Source organism: Diabrotica virgifera, chromosome 2 (assembly GCF_917563875.1).
Source record: "Diabrotica virgifera virgifera chromosome 2, PGI_DIABVI_V3a".
In the NCBI taxonomy this organism is placed as follows: domain Eukaryota; kingdom Metazoa; phylum Arthropoda; class Insecta; order Coleoptera; family Chrysomelidae; genus Diabrotica; species Diabrotica virgifera.
This window is the reverse complement of record NC_065444.1, coordinates 216,870,096-216,888,640: the sequence shown is the minus strand read 5'-3', so window position 1 is coordinate 216,888,640 and position 18,545 is coordinate 216,870,096. Positions and strand designations below refer to the sequence as shown.

General features: G+C 33.1%; 1 protein-coding gene across 2 annotated transcripts in view; it reads right to left on the bottom strand.

The window, feature by feature from the left end:
* Positions 1-18,545, bottom strand: part of LOC114333973 (uncharacterized) — a 152,222-nt gene that overhangs the window by 48,490 nt on the left and 85,187 nt on the right. For both annotated transcript variants that reach the window (XM_028283976.2, XM_050643114.1), the window contains exon 2: positions 5,730-5,873. In XM_028283976.2, coding sequence (XP_028139777.1) covers positions 5,730-5,873 — 144 coding nt within the window. The remainder of the gene's footprint in view (positions 1-5,729; positions 5,874-18,545) is intronic.

The window sequence follows — 18,545 nt, the reverse complement described above, 5'->3', positions numbered from 1 at the left end:
TTTTCATGATAAAAACATTGATTTTGAAATATGATAGCAAGGAAAGATAGATGGCAGAAGAAGCATCGGAGAAGACGAGTTTCATGCCTGAAGAACCTGAGAGAATGGTTTGGATGCAGCTCAAAACAACTATTTAGAGCTACAGCCTCAAAAATTAAAATAGCTATGATGATTGCCAACCTCCGTAGAGAAGATGGCACCTGAAGAGGAAGAACAAAAGCCCAACAGCACGCAACGCCAAGAAAGCATAATAATACATGGAGAACAAATTAAAGAAGTGGAAAAATATCTGGGTACAATAATTAATGAAAATAATGAATACACAGAAGAGATTAAAGCAACATAGGACAGGCAAGAAACGCTTTTAACAAACTGAAAAAAAGTATTCTTTAGCAGGGATATCACAATTTCTTTAAAGATAAGACTTCTGAGATGCTACGTGTTCTCCGTATTATTTTATGGGTTGGAAGCTTGTACATTAAAGAAAGATGTTTCGGACAGATTAGAAGCCTTCGAGTTATGGGCCCTACAGGATATTAAGAATAAGTTGGGTGGATAGAGTCACGAATGTCGAGGTGTTGAGAAGAATGGGAAAAGAAAGAGAGGTTTTAAAAACAATTAAAGTTAGAAAATTGCAATATCTGGGGACATGTCATGAGGGGCGAGCGTTATAACTTGTTGCAATTAATAATACAAGGAAAAATACAAGATAGACGGAGTCGTGGAAGAAGACGTATCTCCTGGTTAGACAATTTGAGAGCTTGGTTGAAGTGCACTTCTGCTGATCTCTTTAGACCAGCGGTATCGAAAGTGCGAATTGCCATGATAATTGCCGACCTTCTTAGAGGAGATGGCACATGAAGAAGAAGATATGGTATACCTATACCCGTTTTTATGGTTTTAGATATCAAGGCATATTAACTACAATTCCCTAATTCGTATTGTTGTTTCATAATTTTATATCAAATCTTTCATAAAGTAGGGCAATTTATACTCGCGGTATATTTGATTATACGGTATTAAAGGTTTTAAAACAAAGTAGAACATAAATAATTCATCGAGTTATTAGCATAAAATGAATAAATTGTTGCTATTACCTAATATCACTAGGTTCCTACACTTTCATTTCCCACAGATTCCTAATCTACAACTTGTCGCAAACTGCGTTTGTTCCATTAAATATTCAGAGCAGGTTTCTACTACATCAACAATATTGTTTTTATTATTTCAGATTTATAGTTTTTATACTTTTTATGCAAATATTTACTGCAATATTAATGGATCATAGGAACTAGTTTTACTAAACAAAGAAGATTAAAACAAATATCTCTGTATAACACTTTTCAACCCTAACGGTGGTAGTTGAAGAACGGTCTATTAGCAAAATTTAAAAAACCAGGGATTTCAAGGTAAGCCTCTTCTTCCTTATGTACCCTCTCTTCATCGGAGAATGAAGACAACACTCGATCATTTGATACACTATCGATCCACGGTATTTTCAATAATCGACGGTACAATCACATCCTAAAAGAATCTAGACGTGACATGGTCCTTGGCTTTAACGTCCAACCCTCAACTCTGTACAATAGTCTAGTCTAGACAGAAGGTAGTATTTAATGCCATCGAGTAGTCAGATTGAGGTCTTTGTTGCAAAATATTGCTTTCATTTGGACGTACTTATGAATAAGAACGTACTTATGGATATTTTGTGTCTAATTTTGGCATCATCAGGATTCAATTTTTTGTTTAGCCAGCATTCCAACTACTTAAATCTCTTTACTTTTTCTATGTTCTGACTGTCTATCTCTATCCGTACTTTAACATTTAGTCGAAGCAATAAAGCACTGAACCTCCAAAAAAAAACGACAAGACGGATCCTAATAATTCTTTTTGCATTCGATTCGTGAATGCCCCAGGAAACTTTGTGACCCCTAGCCATGATATAATATTGAAAAACTGCATACAAAAAATACATTCTTAAAGTGCATCTCAAACAGACAATAAAAAAATTCAGAACTCATCAATTATTATCGGCGGAAATGAGTTTAATTTTGTTACTCGGGGGATTCTTGGGTCGCTGAAAACGAATATGACGTCGAAAGTGATCTCCGGAGTACCTGGTGTCCAGGGTACGTACTGTTTACCTCGTCTTGTAGAGTTTCCGGAAGTTCATTAAAAAATTAGTCAAAAAACATTACTCGGGAGTTTTTGGGGTCGCTATAACGACGAATATGACATCGGAAGTGATTTCCGGAGTACCTGGTGCCCAGGGTACCTACTTCTTCTGGAGTTTTCGGCAAACTCATTAAAAAATTAGACAAAAATCATTACTTGGGGGTTGTTGGGTCGCTGACGATGAATATGACATCGGAAGTGATCTACGGAGTACCTGGTACCCAGGGTACCTACCATTTACTTCGTTTTCTGGAATTTTCAGCAAATTCATTAAAAAATTAGTCAAAATTTATTACTTGGGAGGTTTTTGGGGTCTCTGAAGATGAATATGACATCGGAAGATATCTCCGGAGTACCTGGTGTCCACGGTACCTACTGTTTATTTTTCGGAGGTAAGGCCGATTTTAGTGCTTTATTACTTCGCCTAATTGTCTATGTCTACAGTGCGTCCATAAAGTAACGCATAAATTCATTATTTCGTAAACCGGCGACTTTAAAGAAAAATCCCGAAACAGGTCGATTTTTATTTTTAAATTACGATTTTTTGGCATATGGGTGGTTCGCCAAAATAAGCGGCATATTGTGTAACTCGCTTTTTTCTTAAATCCTTTACATACTGTGTTTCAAATTGTGTTGCCAAAGTTAAGTTATACAATAGATGAATGTACGCCACTTAACATTAATTAAAAAAAAAGTATTTTTACAAGCATTCTATGCAATTTTAATGTCAAAATATCAACTCCGAGGCTGTAACCCACCTTGGTTTTTGATCTGTTTTATAGTATTACACACTGAATAGTTACAAAAGTGCAGATTATTTTATCAATAATTAATTAAAAACCCAATGTAATTTAAAACTGTCAAATTAATAATTCTCATTTTTAAAATTAAACCATAAAAATCTACTACTAAAAACTGTAACCAACTTTGTGCATCAACACCGAGGCCTCATGAAAATATATGAAAATTTAGGCCAAACTGCACTATACTGTATGGCAGGCAGCTTGACAAGAGAGGAACGCTTCAGTCTAACCCAAATTGTGGAAGAAAGTGGACGAACATAATATCGTTAAGCGATAGAAAATTTTTCAAGGTGTCTTAAGCTAAGCGTATGTTTTTATACAGTCAACACCGAAGCCTTCGTAAAAGCTTAATTTTGCTAATTTATTAATATGTTATTCTTCTAAGTATGCGCTATAAAGTTTTTTTGACACACGATGAATAAAGCAGAATTATTTTTAATATTTTGTAGAAAGTAGAATTAAAAATGTATGAAATCATCAACACCGAAGCAATCAACTCCGAAGCCCAGTCGTTCCTCGGAGTTGACGAACGTGCCTCGAAGTTGTTTAAAGTGTGTGAATGGTCATTCTTAAACTAAAAAAATACAATTTAAATTTAGTCTGATATAGGAAAAGGGTTACTGGGTAAGCTGTCAAGATGTTTCGGTCAGTTTGGTAATTATCTTCTTTTTATAGAAAATGGCTCGTATACACTGGAGTACGACGGAAAAATGAAGGCGAAAGCCCCCAAAATCGTTAAATAAAGATTTTATGAAAGAAAGTAATTTTTAATCCAGCTATGCTTATTTCTGTAAGAATATACCATTTTGGGTAGTCTTCTCTAATGTTGATAAAAGAAACACCTGCTGTCCATGTAGGCACATTATGTGAAAACATGGAGCTCATGTGTGGAAGCGGATAACAAATAATTATGTTGACATGGAGAAAATGAAGAAGAGACAGAAGAATGTGTAGAAGGGAAATGCCAAGATTGTGTTCAAAAGCAGATTAGATTTTTGAAGTTTAACGGAAAAGACACGGCTACATATTGGAAAATTTTGTCAACACGAAGGCCGGTCTAAATCAACTCCGACGCAATTGATATTTTACCTATTTTTCATGTTTTTCTGTAGTAATTTATATCAAAATGGAAGTGTTTTGTATAGTTTTATTACATACCAGTTTTTATTTAATTGTTACGATCATAAATTTCAATTAACAGAGAATTACGTCAATACCGTGGACACTTGTCAACTCCGAAGTCACAGCATTTCCGTTTTTCGGAAAATATTAAAAAATGATCTCTGCTGGTATCATGGCTAAGTTGAATAGCTCATTTTATAAAAAATATTCAAAAATGAACTAATTCTAAACCATGTTTTAAATTTAATTTCTCTACCTCGAAATTGCCGTCTATTTTGGCGAATCACCCATATATATCATACTAGTGACGTCATCCATCTGGGCGTGATGACGTAATTGATGATTTTTTGAAGCTCATTTGAAAGTATATTTAATTCTCTATTCACTAATATTAACAATAACATAATTATTTATACAGGGTGTCCAAAAAAATTGTTTAAATTAAATTAATTGACACAAAAAGATAAATGTACCTATGTGATTTGTTTAATTCTAAATGCATTTTACTGCTGTCAGAAAACATAAAAATTGATTACATTGATTTTCGCTTAAACGTAATGTTCAAATTTCCAAGAGGCAGGTGGGTGGCAGCTTTAACATTGAATTTAAGTGAAAATCAATATTTATTTGTCAAATAAACATGCTTTTCCTGTTTTCTGACAACCGTAAAATGTATTCTGAATTAAATAAATTACATACATTCTTCTTTTTGTCTCTTTTAATTTAATTAAAAAAACATTGTTTGGACACCCTGTATAAATAATTATGTTAATGTTTATATTATTGTATTTCTATTTAATTCAAAACGGCAACAGGTGTATGTTTTCAAAAACTGATAGTGAGTAAAGAATTTATTAAAATCAGCTAAGTGCTTTCGCCATAGCAAAGGCCATCATCATAGCTTCGTCTTATAGGTATAAAAACCTCACAAGAGCAATTGTTGACAAACAACATATTAAATTTAAAATTGATGCAGGGCTAGGTCACTGATCTTGGGTAAAAACCCTTGACATTATTAAATATCACATCGATGTGCTTATAGACAATATGGTTACCACATTGTCTATAAGCACATCGATGTGATATTTAATAATTTTAAGGATTTTATTTAAGATCAGAGACCTAGCCCTGCATCAATTTTTAATTTAATATGTTGTTTGTCAACAATTGCTCTTCTGAGGTTTTGATACTTATAAGACGAAGCTATGATGATGGCCTTTGCTATACCGAAAGTACTTAGCTGATTTTAATAAAACTTTACACACTATCAGTTTTTGAAAACATGCACCGGTTGCCGTTTTGAATTAAATAGAAGTGTGTCCTACAGTCTTTTTAAGAGAAAAGAGGTAGAAGAGAGCTATCTTGTAGATATTCTGGCAGGAATTATGCGTAGAAGTGCCTTTGAAACCCGGTTTATTAAGCTAATTAGTATGTAATCTTCGAACTTGGAATCTGATATATTGGGGATTGTGAAAATCTATGTCCTTTGCTATGTTGCACTGATGATATGTTTTATTAAACAGAGTTATGTCTTATAAGACAAACAATCAATAGATCAAATAATGATATAGAAGGAAAAGTGCTTTAAAGTATTATTTGTTGGCCGACTCTGTTTTATAACAAACTTACCGTTGCTAAACCGTGGATTAACATTGCTGCAAACAGGGCCATTGCGAAATATCCTACACACAACAGTACCGATGCAGAAGGCAAGGCCACCTCCGATTCTAAAATCCATAGTAATTCGAATGCGAATGCTATCAAGTAGGCGATCTGAAAAGGACAAAAACATTTAGTACCAATTAGTATGAGGAATTTCATTTCATTTCATTTTATATAAATATGGTAAATCAGTCAATAAAACGAGCTAAATACATTATCATGGCGTCTTTTTAAGAATAATTGGAGCAGTGATAATGTTGGTACTAGGTACAATATCTGGTGTAACTATAAAAAACGCAGGAAACAAACTCTAAGGCACTAGTAAAAAAATGACAAATACTAACAAACTTTCTTTTCAAGAATAGAAACCGACTTCTATAGGGACGGCAAATACAGCTTCTTTACGGAAGTCCTTAGAAGGCAATTGAAATTTTATTAGAACGCAGAAAAAAATAAGTAATCTTTATTTATATCATGTCAAAAGCGTCTACAAGGTTTGTCTATCTTTTGCAACATGGAATAATTCTTCTGCGTTTGATATTTGAACTTATTCAAGAATGTTTTTTAACCAAGAAATTTGTTTTCTGCCTACACTTCTACAGCTCTCTAGATATTTTGTCTTTAATGATAAGTTGTAATATTCTATATCGATTTCCCCTCACTATATGTCCCAGACAAATCATTTTCCGGTATTAAACAGTATTTAGCAGTTCTCTATCTTTGTTGATCTTCCTTAGTACTTCCTCATTAGTTTTTCTTTCCGTACTAGGTATCTTCAGTATCCGTATATGAATCCACATTTCCAATACTTAAATTCTGTTCATATTCGATACTTTAAGTGTACACGTCTTTTATTACACGTATTCACCATAAAAAAGTAAAGACTAAAACATCACCGAGGTAGTTCAATCTAGCCAGATTATCTTTGCTATTGCCCATTCTGCCTCAGTGTCTATTTAAGCTCTTTCTTACCTTATAGTTCAGGTCTTCGCCAGATGGTAAGGCCTCTGTGGGATGACTCCATTATGGTATGTAGCCAAGCTTATTTTTACACATATCTATCCTTGCTGTATTTCGCTGGGTATTTAACGAAATCGAGCTATGTAAAAAACTCTTTCTCGATTTTCGTTGCCTTCTTGGTGGCTGATGGTTCCCGAATAGTGGATGGGCTTGCTCAATTAGTTTCCGTCTTATGTGTTTCAATGGTGGCTGCAATAGTACGTGTAATACTTTGAAGGACTATCAGTTAAATTTTAGAGCTTATTGTTGGGACTGGTGTTAAGGATCCCGTAATTTTTCTTTGGGTCTCGTTTATTGCTGTATCTGTCTATTTAACGTGTGCAGATTTTAGCCAAACAGTTCAGGCATATTAGCTGCTGAGTAACATAAAACCAGGGCTGAAGTTTTTAGACAGATTGGCTGTCTGTTTATGTATGTCCCATTTATTTCTAGTAAACTTCCGTTTACTTTATTCTTTATTTTTGAGCAGTGCGCTTTGTATATGAAAATATGCTCCTGGGTAACTCATAGTAGGCGAGCGGCAGCAACCCCAAAAATGATGTTATACCCATCACGAAAATCAACTTTCAGGTGAATGACGAATTTTATTCATTATTTATATTTTCGAGGTCGTTGAATCCGAATATGAAGTTTATTTTAATCTAAACTTGGTGAAACCTGTTCAAAATGAAATTTTATGCAAAAATGCGAAAAATAAATTTAGATGATTTTTCAACTTTAACTCGGTGTATCTTTGGTTGCTGTAAATATTACCTTTCAAAAATTTTACATTATCTCTAAAGTATTTAGATAGTAATGAGATTGGTCGGAGATGTTTAAACAAATTAAAAGAGAAGTTGTTAATTTTTAAACACTTTGTCGCCAGATTTCGTTAGTTTCATGTTTACTTAAAGAGTTTGGTGACAAACTTTTTAGTTTATAATTTTAACCAACACAGTATTAAAAGATAAATCGTGGAGAAGTTTTCTGGAAAATTTCAAGTCAAAATATGCAACAGGAAAAAGTTATGTGACCTGATAGACGAGTGGCGCTCCCCCAAAAAACGCTTATTTCTCGAGATACTGATCACGGTGTGGTGAATGGCTAATTTTGGTCATACTTTATATTTTCGATGGTGCTGAAAACGCCAATGAGGTTTATTTTGAATTTTAAGTGAGAGAACATTGTCAAATTCGCAATTTTACCCTAAAAATGAAAAAAAAATGAAATTACGTTTTTTGCGTTTAACTCGCTACAACTCTATTCCATTTTAATATTTTTTTTTCTGAAATTTTTTAAGTATATTTTTTTCACCCTTCTGAAGACAATAGCTTTTAGTCTTATTATAATAAAAGTTATGAATTTTTAAAAGCAAAAGGTGAAGATTCCTGAATAGTGAATTGCAAAGTTTAATCGCAAAAGTTGAGTGACAAAATATGAAATCTACATAGCTTTTTAATTAAGTTTATGTTAAAATATAGAGTACAAAGAACAAAATGTTTTATAGAAAAAAAAATGGTGCAACTTTCAATTTAAAAAAAACGTGATTTAATTTTTTTTATTTTTAGAGTAAAATTGAGTTTTGACAATGTTGATTGGATGATCTAAATAGGCTTATCTCAAAGTCAATGGAGGATAGAGAGATAGCAATGGCTATTTTTTAGATATTGAAGGGGCATTTAATAATGTTACTACCAGCTCTTTGATAGGGGCTATGAGTAGACGAGGCGCACCTGCGGTAATTTGCAGATGGATAAGGGTATCCCTGGAGAATAGGATAGTAATATCCACTCTGAGTAAAGCAACCATCAAAGCAAGAGTAGGTGGAGGCTGTCCACAGGGAGGAGTTCTTTCTCCTCTACTTTGTTCAACCTTGGTAGATGATCTTCTCAAAAATCTGTCCACAGAAGACTTTTACTGTCTAGGATACGCGGACAATATAGCAATCGTTTTCAGGGGCAGGTTTGGCCAGGTGGTATCTGGAAGAATGCAAGCAGCCCTAAATATAGTTGACGACTGGTGTAAACAAGAGAGACTGATAGTCAATGCTCAGAAAACACAAATCTTCAACTTCACCAAAAAGACAGCACTACAAGGCCTAAAACCAACGGTGCTGGGAGGAAAAGAGATTTCATTTGCCAAAGAAACAAAATACCTTGGGGTTTATTTTGATCATAGGCTTACATGGAATACTCACATCATAAAAACCACACAAAAAGCTACTATGTCCTTGGGCAGATGTAGAAGAATGTGTGGTAAGAATTGGGGGCTTAACCCCAAAATGACTCTATGGTTATACACAAGGGTTATTAGACCCATGATAACCCACGGCTCGGTGACGTGGTGGACAAAGACGCAGCAAGTGGGAGCAATAAGGCTGCTAGGTAATACACAAAGGCTAGCATGCCTGTGTATTACGGGGGCCATAAAGACCACTCCTACAGCAACGCTGGAAGTCCTACTGAATCTACCACCACTTCATATCTTTGTGCAGGGCGAAGCCAGATCAGTGATGCACAGATTAATCCATGGTCAGCCACATATAAGCCAGGTGCATGGTGCTGACAATAGAAAGCTAATTAAGGAGCTAAAAGCCGATATTGTGATGGGGCAGCCTATCGATGCAACAGCAACGAGATACAGCTTTGACAATAAGTTTAAAATTAATATACCAGGCAGAGAAGACTGGAAGGAAGGTGTACCCATACAGGCGGTTGATACCTGGTACACTGATGGCTCAAAAACATCGGAAGGTGTGGGAGCTGGCATAGTAGGGACAAATCAAGGAATTCAGTTCCCGGTTAGTCTATCAAAGGATGTCACAGTTTTCCAGGCGGAAATAACGGCAATCCATCACTGCGTGGAAGAAATAGAAAGGCATCAAAGAACGTTCTGTTCAGTTGCCATCTTCACAGATAGTCAGGCAGCGCTTAAGGCACTCAATTCTGTAGAGGTCAAATCTAAGCTAGTATGGGATTGTGTGAGTGCCCTAAATAAACTAGGATATCGTAGCAAGGTTACGGTGGCCTGGGTACCGGGGCACGAGGGTCATAAGGGCAATGAAAAAGCAGATTTAATGGCCAAACAAGGCTCATCAATGCCATTCGTTGGACCGGAACCCTTCTGCGGCGTTGCAAAGGCAGTTACAAGAACGGCTACAAAAAAGTGGGTAGCTCACAAATCTTTGGAATGGTGGAGGAATTCACCAGGTCAAAGACAGGCAAAACAGTTCATTACAGAACATTCGCCAAAATTTACGGCAGACCTAATAAGCAAAGACAGGAAAACAGTTAAAGCCATAGTAGGTCTGCTAACAGGGCACTGTAAGCTGAATAGGCACTTAAAGCTGATGGGATTGGCAGATGATGACCTGTGCAGATTCTGTCACCTCGAAGAAGAAACAGCAGAGCACATTTTTATGTCATTGTGACAGTCTGGCAAATGTGCGGTTATTTGCATTAGGAGAACAAAATCCAACGGCAAATAGCTACATGGAAGGTTCAGTCTCGAAGCTATTAGACTTTTTAAAAAGGGTCAGGCTAGAGAACGTTATCTAGGACTAGAGGGCCACAATAGATCTGAAACGGTCGCAGTGGAATAGGCCAGAAAGCCACCTCTCTAAATCTAATCTAAAGTATTTAGATAGTAATGAGATTTTTCGGAGATGTTTAAACAAATTAAAAGAGAAGTTGTTAATTTTTAAACACTTTGTCGCCAGGTTTCGTTAGTTTCATGTTTACTTAAAGAGTTTGGTGACACACTTTTTAGTTTATAATTTTAACCAACACAGCATTAAAAGATAAATCGTGGAGAAGTTTTCTGGAAAATTTCAAGTCAAAATATGCAACGGGAAAAAGTTATGTGACTTGATAGACGAGTGGCGCTCCCCCAAAAAACGCTTATTTCTCGAGATACTGATCACGGTGTGGTGAATGGCTAATTTTGGTCATACTTTATATTTTCGATGGTGCTGAAAACGCCAATGAGGTTTATTTTGAATTTCAAGCGGAAGAACATTGTCAAAATCGCAATTTTACCCTAAAAATGAAAAAAAAAATGAAATTACGTTTTTTGCGTTTAACTCGCTACAACTCTATTCCATTTTAATATTTTTTTTCTGAAATTTTTGAAGTATATTTTTTTCATCCTTCTGAAGACAATAGCTTTCAGTCTTATTATAATAAAAGTTATGAATTTTTAAAAGCAAAAGGTGAAGATTCCTGAATAGTGAATTGCAAAGTTTAATCGCAAAAGTTGAGTGACAAAATATGAAATCTACATAGCTTTTTAATTAAGTTTATGTTAAAATATAGAGCACATAGAACAAAATGTTTTATAGAAAAAAAATGGTGTAACTTTCAATTTAAAAAAAAAACGTGATTTAATTTTTTTTATTTTTAGGGTAAAATTCAGTTTTGACAATGTGTCCCCACTTAAAATTCAAAATAAACCTAATTTTAATTTTCAACACAATCAAAAACATAAAGTGTGACCAAAATTAGCCATTCACCACAACGTGGTCAGTATCTCGAGAAATACGTTTTTTGGGGGAGTGCCACTCGTTTATAAAGTCACACAACTTTTTTCCTGTTGCATATTTTGACTTAAAATTTTCCAGGAAACTTCTTCATAACCTATGTTTTAATGCCGTGTTGGTTAAAATTATAAACTGAAAAGTTTTTCACTCAACTTTTTAAGTAAACATAAAACTAACGAGATCTGACGACAAAATGTTTAAAAATTAACAACCCTTGTTTTAATTTTTTAAACATTTCATACAAAATTCATTGTTATTTAAATACTTCAAAGATGACAAAATAAAATTTTCAAAAGGAAATATGTACAGTGACCAAAGATACAGCGAGTTAAAGATGAAAAATTATAAAAATTGATTTTGCGCATTATTGCTTAAAATTTGGTTTTTGAACATATTCCACCAATTCTAGATAAAAATAAACTTCATATTTATATTCAGCGATCTCGAAAGTATAAAATGACCAAAATTTGCCATTCACCTATCATGGTCGCTTTTTCGATTTCTAAGCCTCAAATTAGGGGTGTGCCGGCTATAGGTATTTGGGGTAGAAAGTGTGATCTAGTTCTGTTCTACTCCCTTCCATGCAATTCTGTTTTTCTTTGGCCTCCCTATTTCTTAGAGGGAAAGCGAATACCTGGGTTGTAGTTAGGTTGGATTTTAGGTGTTTTTCTTGATAATATTTTTGAATTTTCGCTTAAGGTTGGTCTTTGGTATAGGTGTTAAAAAGTATTGTAGACACGATTGCGATTGATTTTGGGTTCTCTAGCAACTTCTGTCGTGGAACTCTACATAGAACCTACAGTTCTGAAAAAAGGTGCAAATTAAGTCTGTAAAGATAGGTTATTTGTAATTTTATACATTTTATGGAGAAGCATGTTGCACTATACAGGGTGTCCCGAAAAGAATGGTCATAAATTATACCACACATTCTGGGGTCAAAAATAGTTCGATTGAGCCTAACTTACCTTAGTACAAATGTGCTCATAAAAAAAGTTACAGCCCTTTGAAGTTACAAAATGAAAATCGATTTTTTTCAATATATCGAAAACTATTAGAGATTTTTTATTAAAAATGGACATGTGTCATTCTTATGGCAGGAACATCTTAAAACAAAATTATAGTGAAATTTGTCCACCCCATAAAAAATTTATGAGAATTTTGTTCCCTTAAACCCCCCTAAACTTTTGTGTACGTTCCAATTAATTCATTATTGTGGTACCATTAGTTAAACACAACGTTTTTAAAACTTTTTTGCCTCCTAGTCTTTTTTCGATAATCCAGTTTTTATCGAGATGCGGCTTCTTTTTCAATATATTTACGTAAAAATTTTATTAGGGTTTGTGTACGTACCAATTAAACTATTATTGTGGTACCATTAGTTAAACACAGTGTTTTTAAAACTTTTGCCTCTTTGTATTTTTTTCATAACTAACCTTTTATCGAGATGTAGCTTCTTTTTCAAAATATACCTAAACATGTAAATTGTAAAAAAAAATTTCAGATTATAATAGGTCTCTATAATCGTACTTAACCATATACAAATATGTAGTGGATTCGACAAATATTCAAAATATCTCGATATACACTGGCTTATCGAAAAAGTACTAAGAGGCAAAAAAGTTTTAAAAACATTGTGTTTAGCAAATGGTGTCACAATAATAATTTTATTGGAACGTACACAAAAGTTTGGGGGGGTTTAATGGAACAATACCCCCATAAAATTTTTATGGGGTGCACAAATTTCACTTTAATTTTTTTTTAAGATTTTGCTGCCATAAAAATGCCAAATGCCCAATTTCAATAAAAAATCTCTGAGAATTTTCGATATATGAATAAAAATCGATTTTAATTTTGTAACTTCAAAGGGCTGTAACTTTTTTTGTGTGCACTATTGTATATAGGTAAGTGAGGTCCAATCAACCTATTTTTGACCCCAGAATCTGTGGTATAATTTATGACCAATCTTTTCGGGACACCCTGTATATCATACGCTGCGGTCAAGTCGCCTATGGCCAGTGATCTGCCCACTCTCGAAACCATCTTCAGTAAACCGAGTCAGGTTAAATTTGTGCTGTACACTATACCAAAAAAATAAAGGAAGGATGAAAATTTGGGATGAAAAAATGTTCTCGAGAGTGAAAAAATATACGTTCAAAATAATCCCGGAATTGGATAAAATGACTATTTCTAAGTAACCTTTGTTCTATAGAGTTTTTTCACTAAGTTAATACTTTTCGAGTTATTTGCGAGTGAATATGTTTATTTCTAACAAAAAAAACATGCTTTTGGACGGTTATTCGCAAATAACTGAAAAAGTAAGTATTTTAGCGAAAAAAATATTCTTAGAAAGAATAAAGCTTATAAAAAACTGAAAAAAATGGTGTATGCATGAGGTCTGTAGACGCAGTATAAGCAGAGTTGTAGCTAATGAAAAGTAGGTTCATCTTCGTCAAATTCCAAATCGAATATTTCAATTTGAAATAACCCAAAAACGGAGCTCTTTTCGGGGAAAATTCATCACAACTTTTTTAAAGTGTTTAAAAAAAGGTTTATTTTTGTTTTTGAAGTTATTCTTCTTTAGGCGCGATTGAGGGTAAAATTTTTCATAAATCTGCGCGCATGCGCACACAGACAGTATGTAGTTCGTTTCTAATCTTTCAAGATAGTATCTGTATCAGCGCAAATAAGTCATTAAAAGGATATATTAGTGTTTTTAGTAAATGTATTATTTATTATAATTTTTGTGTCTCTCAATTTCTCTTCTTCTGTAGTAAAATAATAAAATATGTAGGCATAACATTTTTATCACGATACCACTCAATCTATTGTCACCGTGTTGTGTAATTATATCCGAAACTTACGTATCAATTATAGGAGACTCGGTGGTCTAGTTGTTGAGCGTTCGGTCAGAGATCGAAATGTCCCGGGTTCCAATCCTGGACGATTCATTTTTTTTTATTTTTGGTTGTTTTAATAAAAAAATTTTGAAAGTGGTAGATAAGAAAGTTAGTTTAATATTTAAATAGAATACAAATAACCTGTTAAGTATATTTACTTCGTTAAAATTATATAATAGAAGAATAACTTCTTACATGCGTACAAAGTACACACACATTCTTTTTTTTTAACTTCTAACATTAAAAGTGAGTTACGCTCCAAATATTGCTGTTTTTTTTTATTTTTTGCTAAAAAATCGCGAAAATCACCCCCTAATTAGCTTTCTAAATAAAATTAGTCGTTATCGCTTCACAAGTTACTTAACTTATGTATTGTTTATATTATCTTTAAGTTTCATTGGTTCAAAGCGCTCATTTTTGAAAAAAAAGAATGTGTGTGTACTTTGTACGCACGTAAGAAGTTATACTTCTATTATAATATAATTTCAACGAAATAAATATACCTACTTAACAGTTACAATACAAAAAATTAACAATAATTACCAAAAATGAACCAAAACTTAACAATGCCAACTATTAAAAAAAAAAGAAAAAATGTGAATCGTCCGGGATTTGAACCCGCAATCTCGCGATTTTTTTATCTCTGGTCCAATGCTCTACCAACAAGGCCAGCAAGCCGCATGCTACTTACCTTTCAGATATACATAATTATACATCACGGTGACAAGTGAAATATAAAAATAGATGTTTTATTATTTTACGCCCAAGGAAGACAAATCCAAAGACACAAAATTATAATAAAAAACCTTTTAAACCACCTTTTTCAAATTTCGCAAGTTGTATTATTAATATTAATGTTAATAAATGAAATATAAATATTTTGACGTTTCACAATTTGACAATTCCACAGCCTCCTAAAGCTTACAAGCCGTGAACTAAGAAAGGCAACACCGCAACAGCTGTTTAAGGTAGTCCGATAGTCCCATTGTTTACAATTTCAGCACAGCAGAATAATGAGAGTTATTTATCGCGAAAACAAAGTTAAAAGATCCTTTAAATAAAAATAAACGACATGACTAATAAAAGAGAATTATCGAAAACGTATTTTAACTTTTATTTTGACAAAGGACATTAAGAATATGTATGTATAATATAAAAATAATGTAGAAGATTCTGACCAAGTGACCAGTTGTGAGGGATAAATAAGATCCTAGTTAAAGTTAAAATTAAAATAAGATCAGTGAAAGGAGGAACACGTTAAATTTAATTAATTTGTGATTTGAAGAATACCACAATCATCTTATTACATGGCAGAGTCCATAGTATTTGATGGCAGTACAATTAGAAATAGCTATTTTAGAAGTTGTTAAATACTTTTGCATAGTATGGGTATATAAAATGAGGAATTTATGGACAATGTATTATTAGGGGAGTGAATATCCAGTCATCAACTACCCAATGACACAATGGCAGAATCCTCAGCCAGCAGTTGATCGAAGTGCTGTATAATTAATAATTGCTTTAAGAATTGTTAGTGAAAGAACATTTTCTATTATTTTGACATGTGGAATCAGATGCAGGTTACTTTTGTTCAAAAAATAATAAAGGCTAGTTCAGATTTACTAGGCAGAAAGTTAATATAGCCTATTCCACGAACATACGCCTCTTTTGGATTATTTCGACAACGAATATTTTACTGTGCAAAATAAGAAGAACGAAAGTAAATTGCATATTACATTGTTGTTTATTGGAGCCAATTATTAGCGCCATTTACTTTCGTACTTCTTATGTTGCACGGTAAAATATTCGTTGTCGAAGTAATCCAAAACAGGCATATGTTCATGGAATGGCTCATATATAAGTCTAGGTAGTTAATATAAAAAAATAAAATAAAAATAAATACATTTATTGCCCTAATAATATTTATAATACATTCACTTAATATATTTCATTTCTTCACCGAAGTTCCACTGTTACACGCTCTCCTTTGAACTGCTTCTGTTGTGGATCCCTGAGTCTTCATGTCTTGGTCATCTGGACCTCTTCTTCTGTTACAGTAGTTAATAGAGAAAACCTTGAAATACTAGCAAATGAAGATGCTATTGATATTGGTATAGAACAAACTGTGGCAGTTAATTTTCAACCAGGAGCAAATCTAGTACAACAAAATTCTGTGTGTGTGCGTGTTTGTTTTAAAATATAATTCACCATAAGGTTAATGTTGATAATTTTATTTTACTGGACTGCAGTTTGTTAATAAGTTTATAAATAAAAAATACATTATATTGGTGTCTGATTTTATTATTCTCAGTGTGTTAATAAATTTATAAACACATACATTGTATTGGCATTTTAAATGACAAAAATAATAATAGGATAATAGAGCTTTTCAACGATTCTCATTTGTTTCGATATTCCGTCATGTGTCGTATATTTTTATTATTATTTATATGGGTTATACGACATATTTATGAGAGAAGCATGACATTAACGTCACAATAGTTTTGGCTAATAGGGCTTTTCATTCACAGTCATTTGTTTCGAGCTTCTGTCATGTCTCATATAATCCGTGTATATTAATATCATACACAGATTATACAACATATGACAGAAGCTCGAAACAAATGACAATCGATGAAAAGCCCTATTGTTTATCATTGTTGGCAGCAACTCTAGTAATTTGCTGTGAGTGATAAAGAACTCCGGGATTTACATATATCTCATCTACAAGTAAATTGACTACTTTTTCTCGATCATTCAAATTTGATGCTACATGACAAATAATTATTTTCTAATTGATCATCAGGAGATACATGAAAAGATGATGTAATCATTTGTAAATATCTTTTAGTGGGCAAATTTAAGTACTGACGAATGATATAACATGACGTTGCCTGATTATATATGGTAAGAGCAAAAAGAACTGTTGGTAGAGAATATTTGCCTACTTTCTGTTAGTAACAATAACGGATTTTTCACAAAAGCCAAAGTTCCCTTTATTTTATCTATATCAGTATTTTCTATCACTCTGTCAATTTCACTACATATTTTAGTAATTTTAAAATTATTGTCATTGAGGCTTTCAAACAAAAAGAATACCTGGATAGCAGATTTTCTAGTTGTGACCAGCACGATAATATACAGTCAAATGGTAAAATCCATTTTAAATCCTGAGGTTATAGTGGGCTGTCCTTCATATATACAGATACAAGTAATTCCTTCGTTTGAATTCGTAATATTAATGTTTGAAATAACTTATATGCACTCATCACTGCAGTGACTGTCAATATTTAATAATGTATTACAAATCCTTTCTTCTACAACTTTTATCTGTCAGTTTTTTAACTCAATCTTCTCACTAACATGTTGTACAAGTTGATTGAAAGCTACGATAGGGTCTTCATTTTCAAATTCCTTTACAATATTTTCTTCCCAGAGACTTATTTCAGCACATCTAGTTTCACGATTATTTCTTGTTGGTGGTTTTGGGCTAAATAAATATGAAGGTTGATTTTCAAAAATGCTTGGGATTGAGTTCTCTTTCAACTTCGGGTATGTCAAATTTCGGTAAAGAAGTCAGTTTCAATGTGTCAGTCGAATCAAAATGTTTTTTACATACCACTGAACTAGCAGTTACTGTAAAATTTTCACGGTTAATAGATCTAATCCACTGATTACGAAGGTGATCGTTTTTGGGAAAAGAGAATGTACTTTGGGCCTGTTCATATTTTAAAGTAAGTTGCATAATTTGATTTGCCATTTGGTACACTGCAGTGTCTCGACATCTCTAATTTAATGTGTTATAATAAAGGATATAAAAGAAAAATTAATAAATTGTACCTGTACCAATGAATTAATTAACACTTATCGAGATGGGGTTTGTAGTTACTAAAGGGATGTTGTGGTTGTGAATTTAACATTTTGTACTATATCTTATTATTAGTAATTACACAAATATTACAATATACATAAGAGGTACATAATTTTTCTTTTTTAATCAAATAATTCACCAATAATACACTAAAAATTAACAAAATTAGCATAAACTCCCAATGTAAACAAAGTAAATATGGACTACCATCGGACTAGCTTCAACGTTGCCAATTTTCTCATTTCACGGCTTGTAAGCTTTAGGAGGCTGTGACAATTCACTTTTAACTGCAGTGCCTTAAAAATTTTAAAGCACTAGTGCCTTAAAGTAGCATTTTTAACGCTCCTATGGAGTCCTAAAAATTGCATTTTTAACACGTTTGTAGAAAAATATATTTAAAAACACTAATATATTCTTTCCACACCTTTTCTGGACTGATACATACATAAATTAAAACATTTTGAAGTATAACTTCAAAA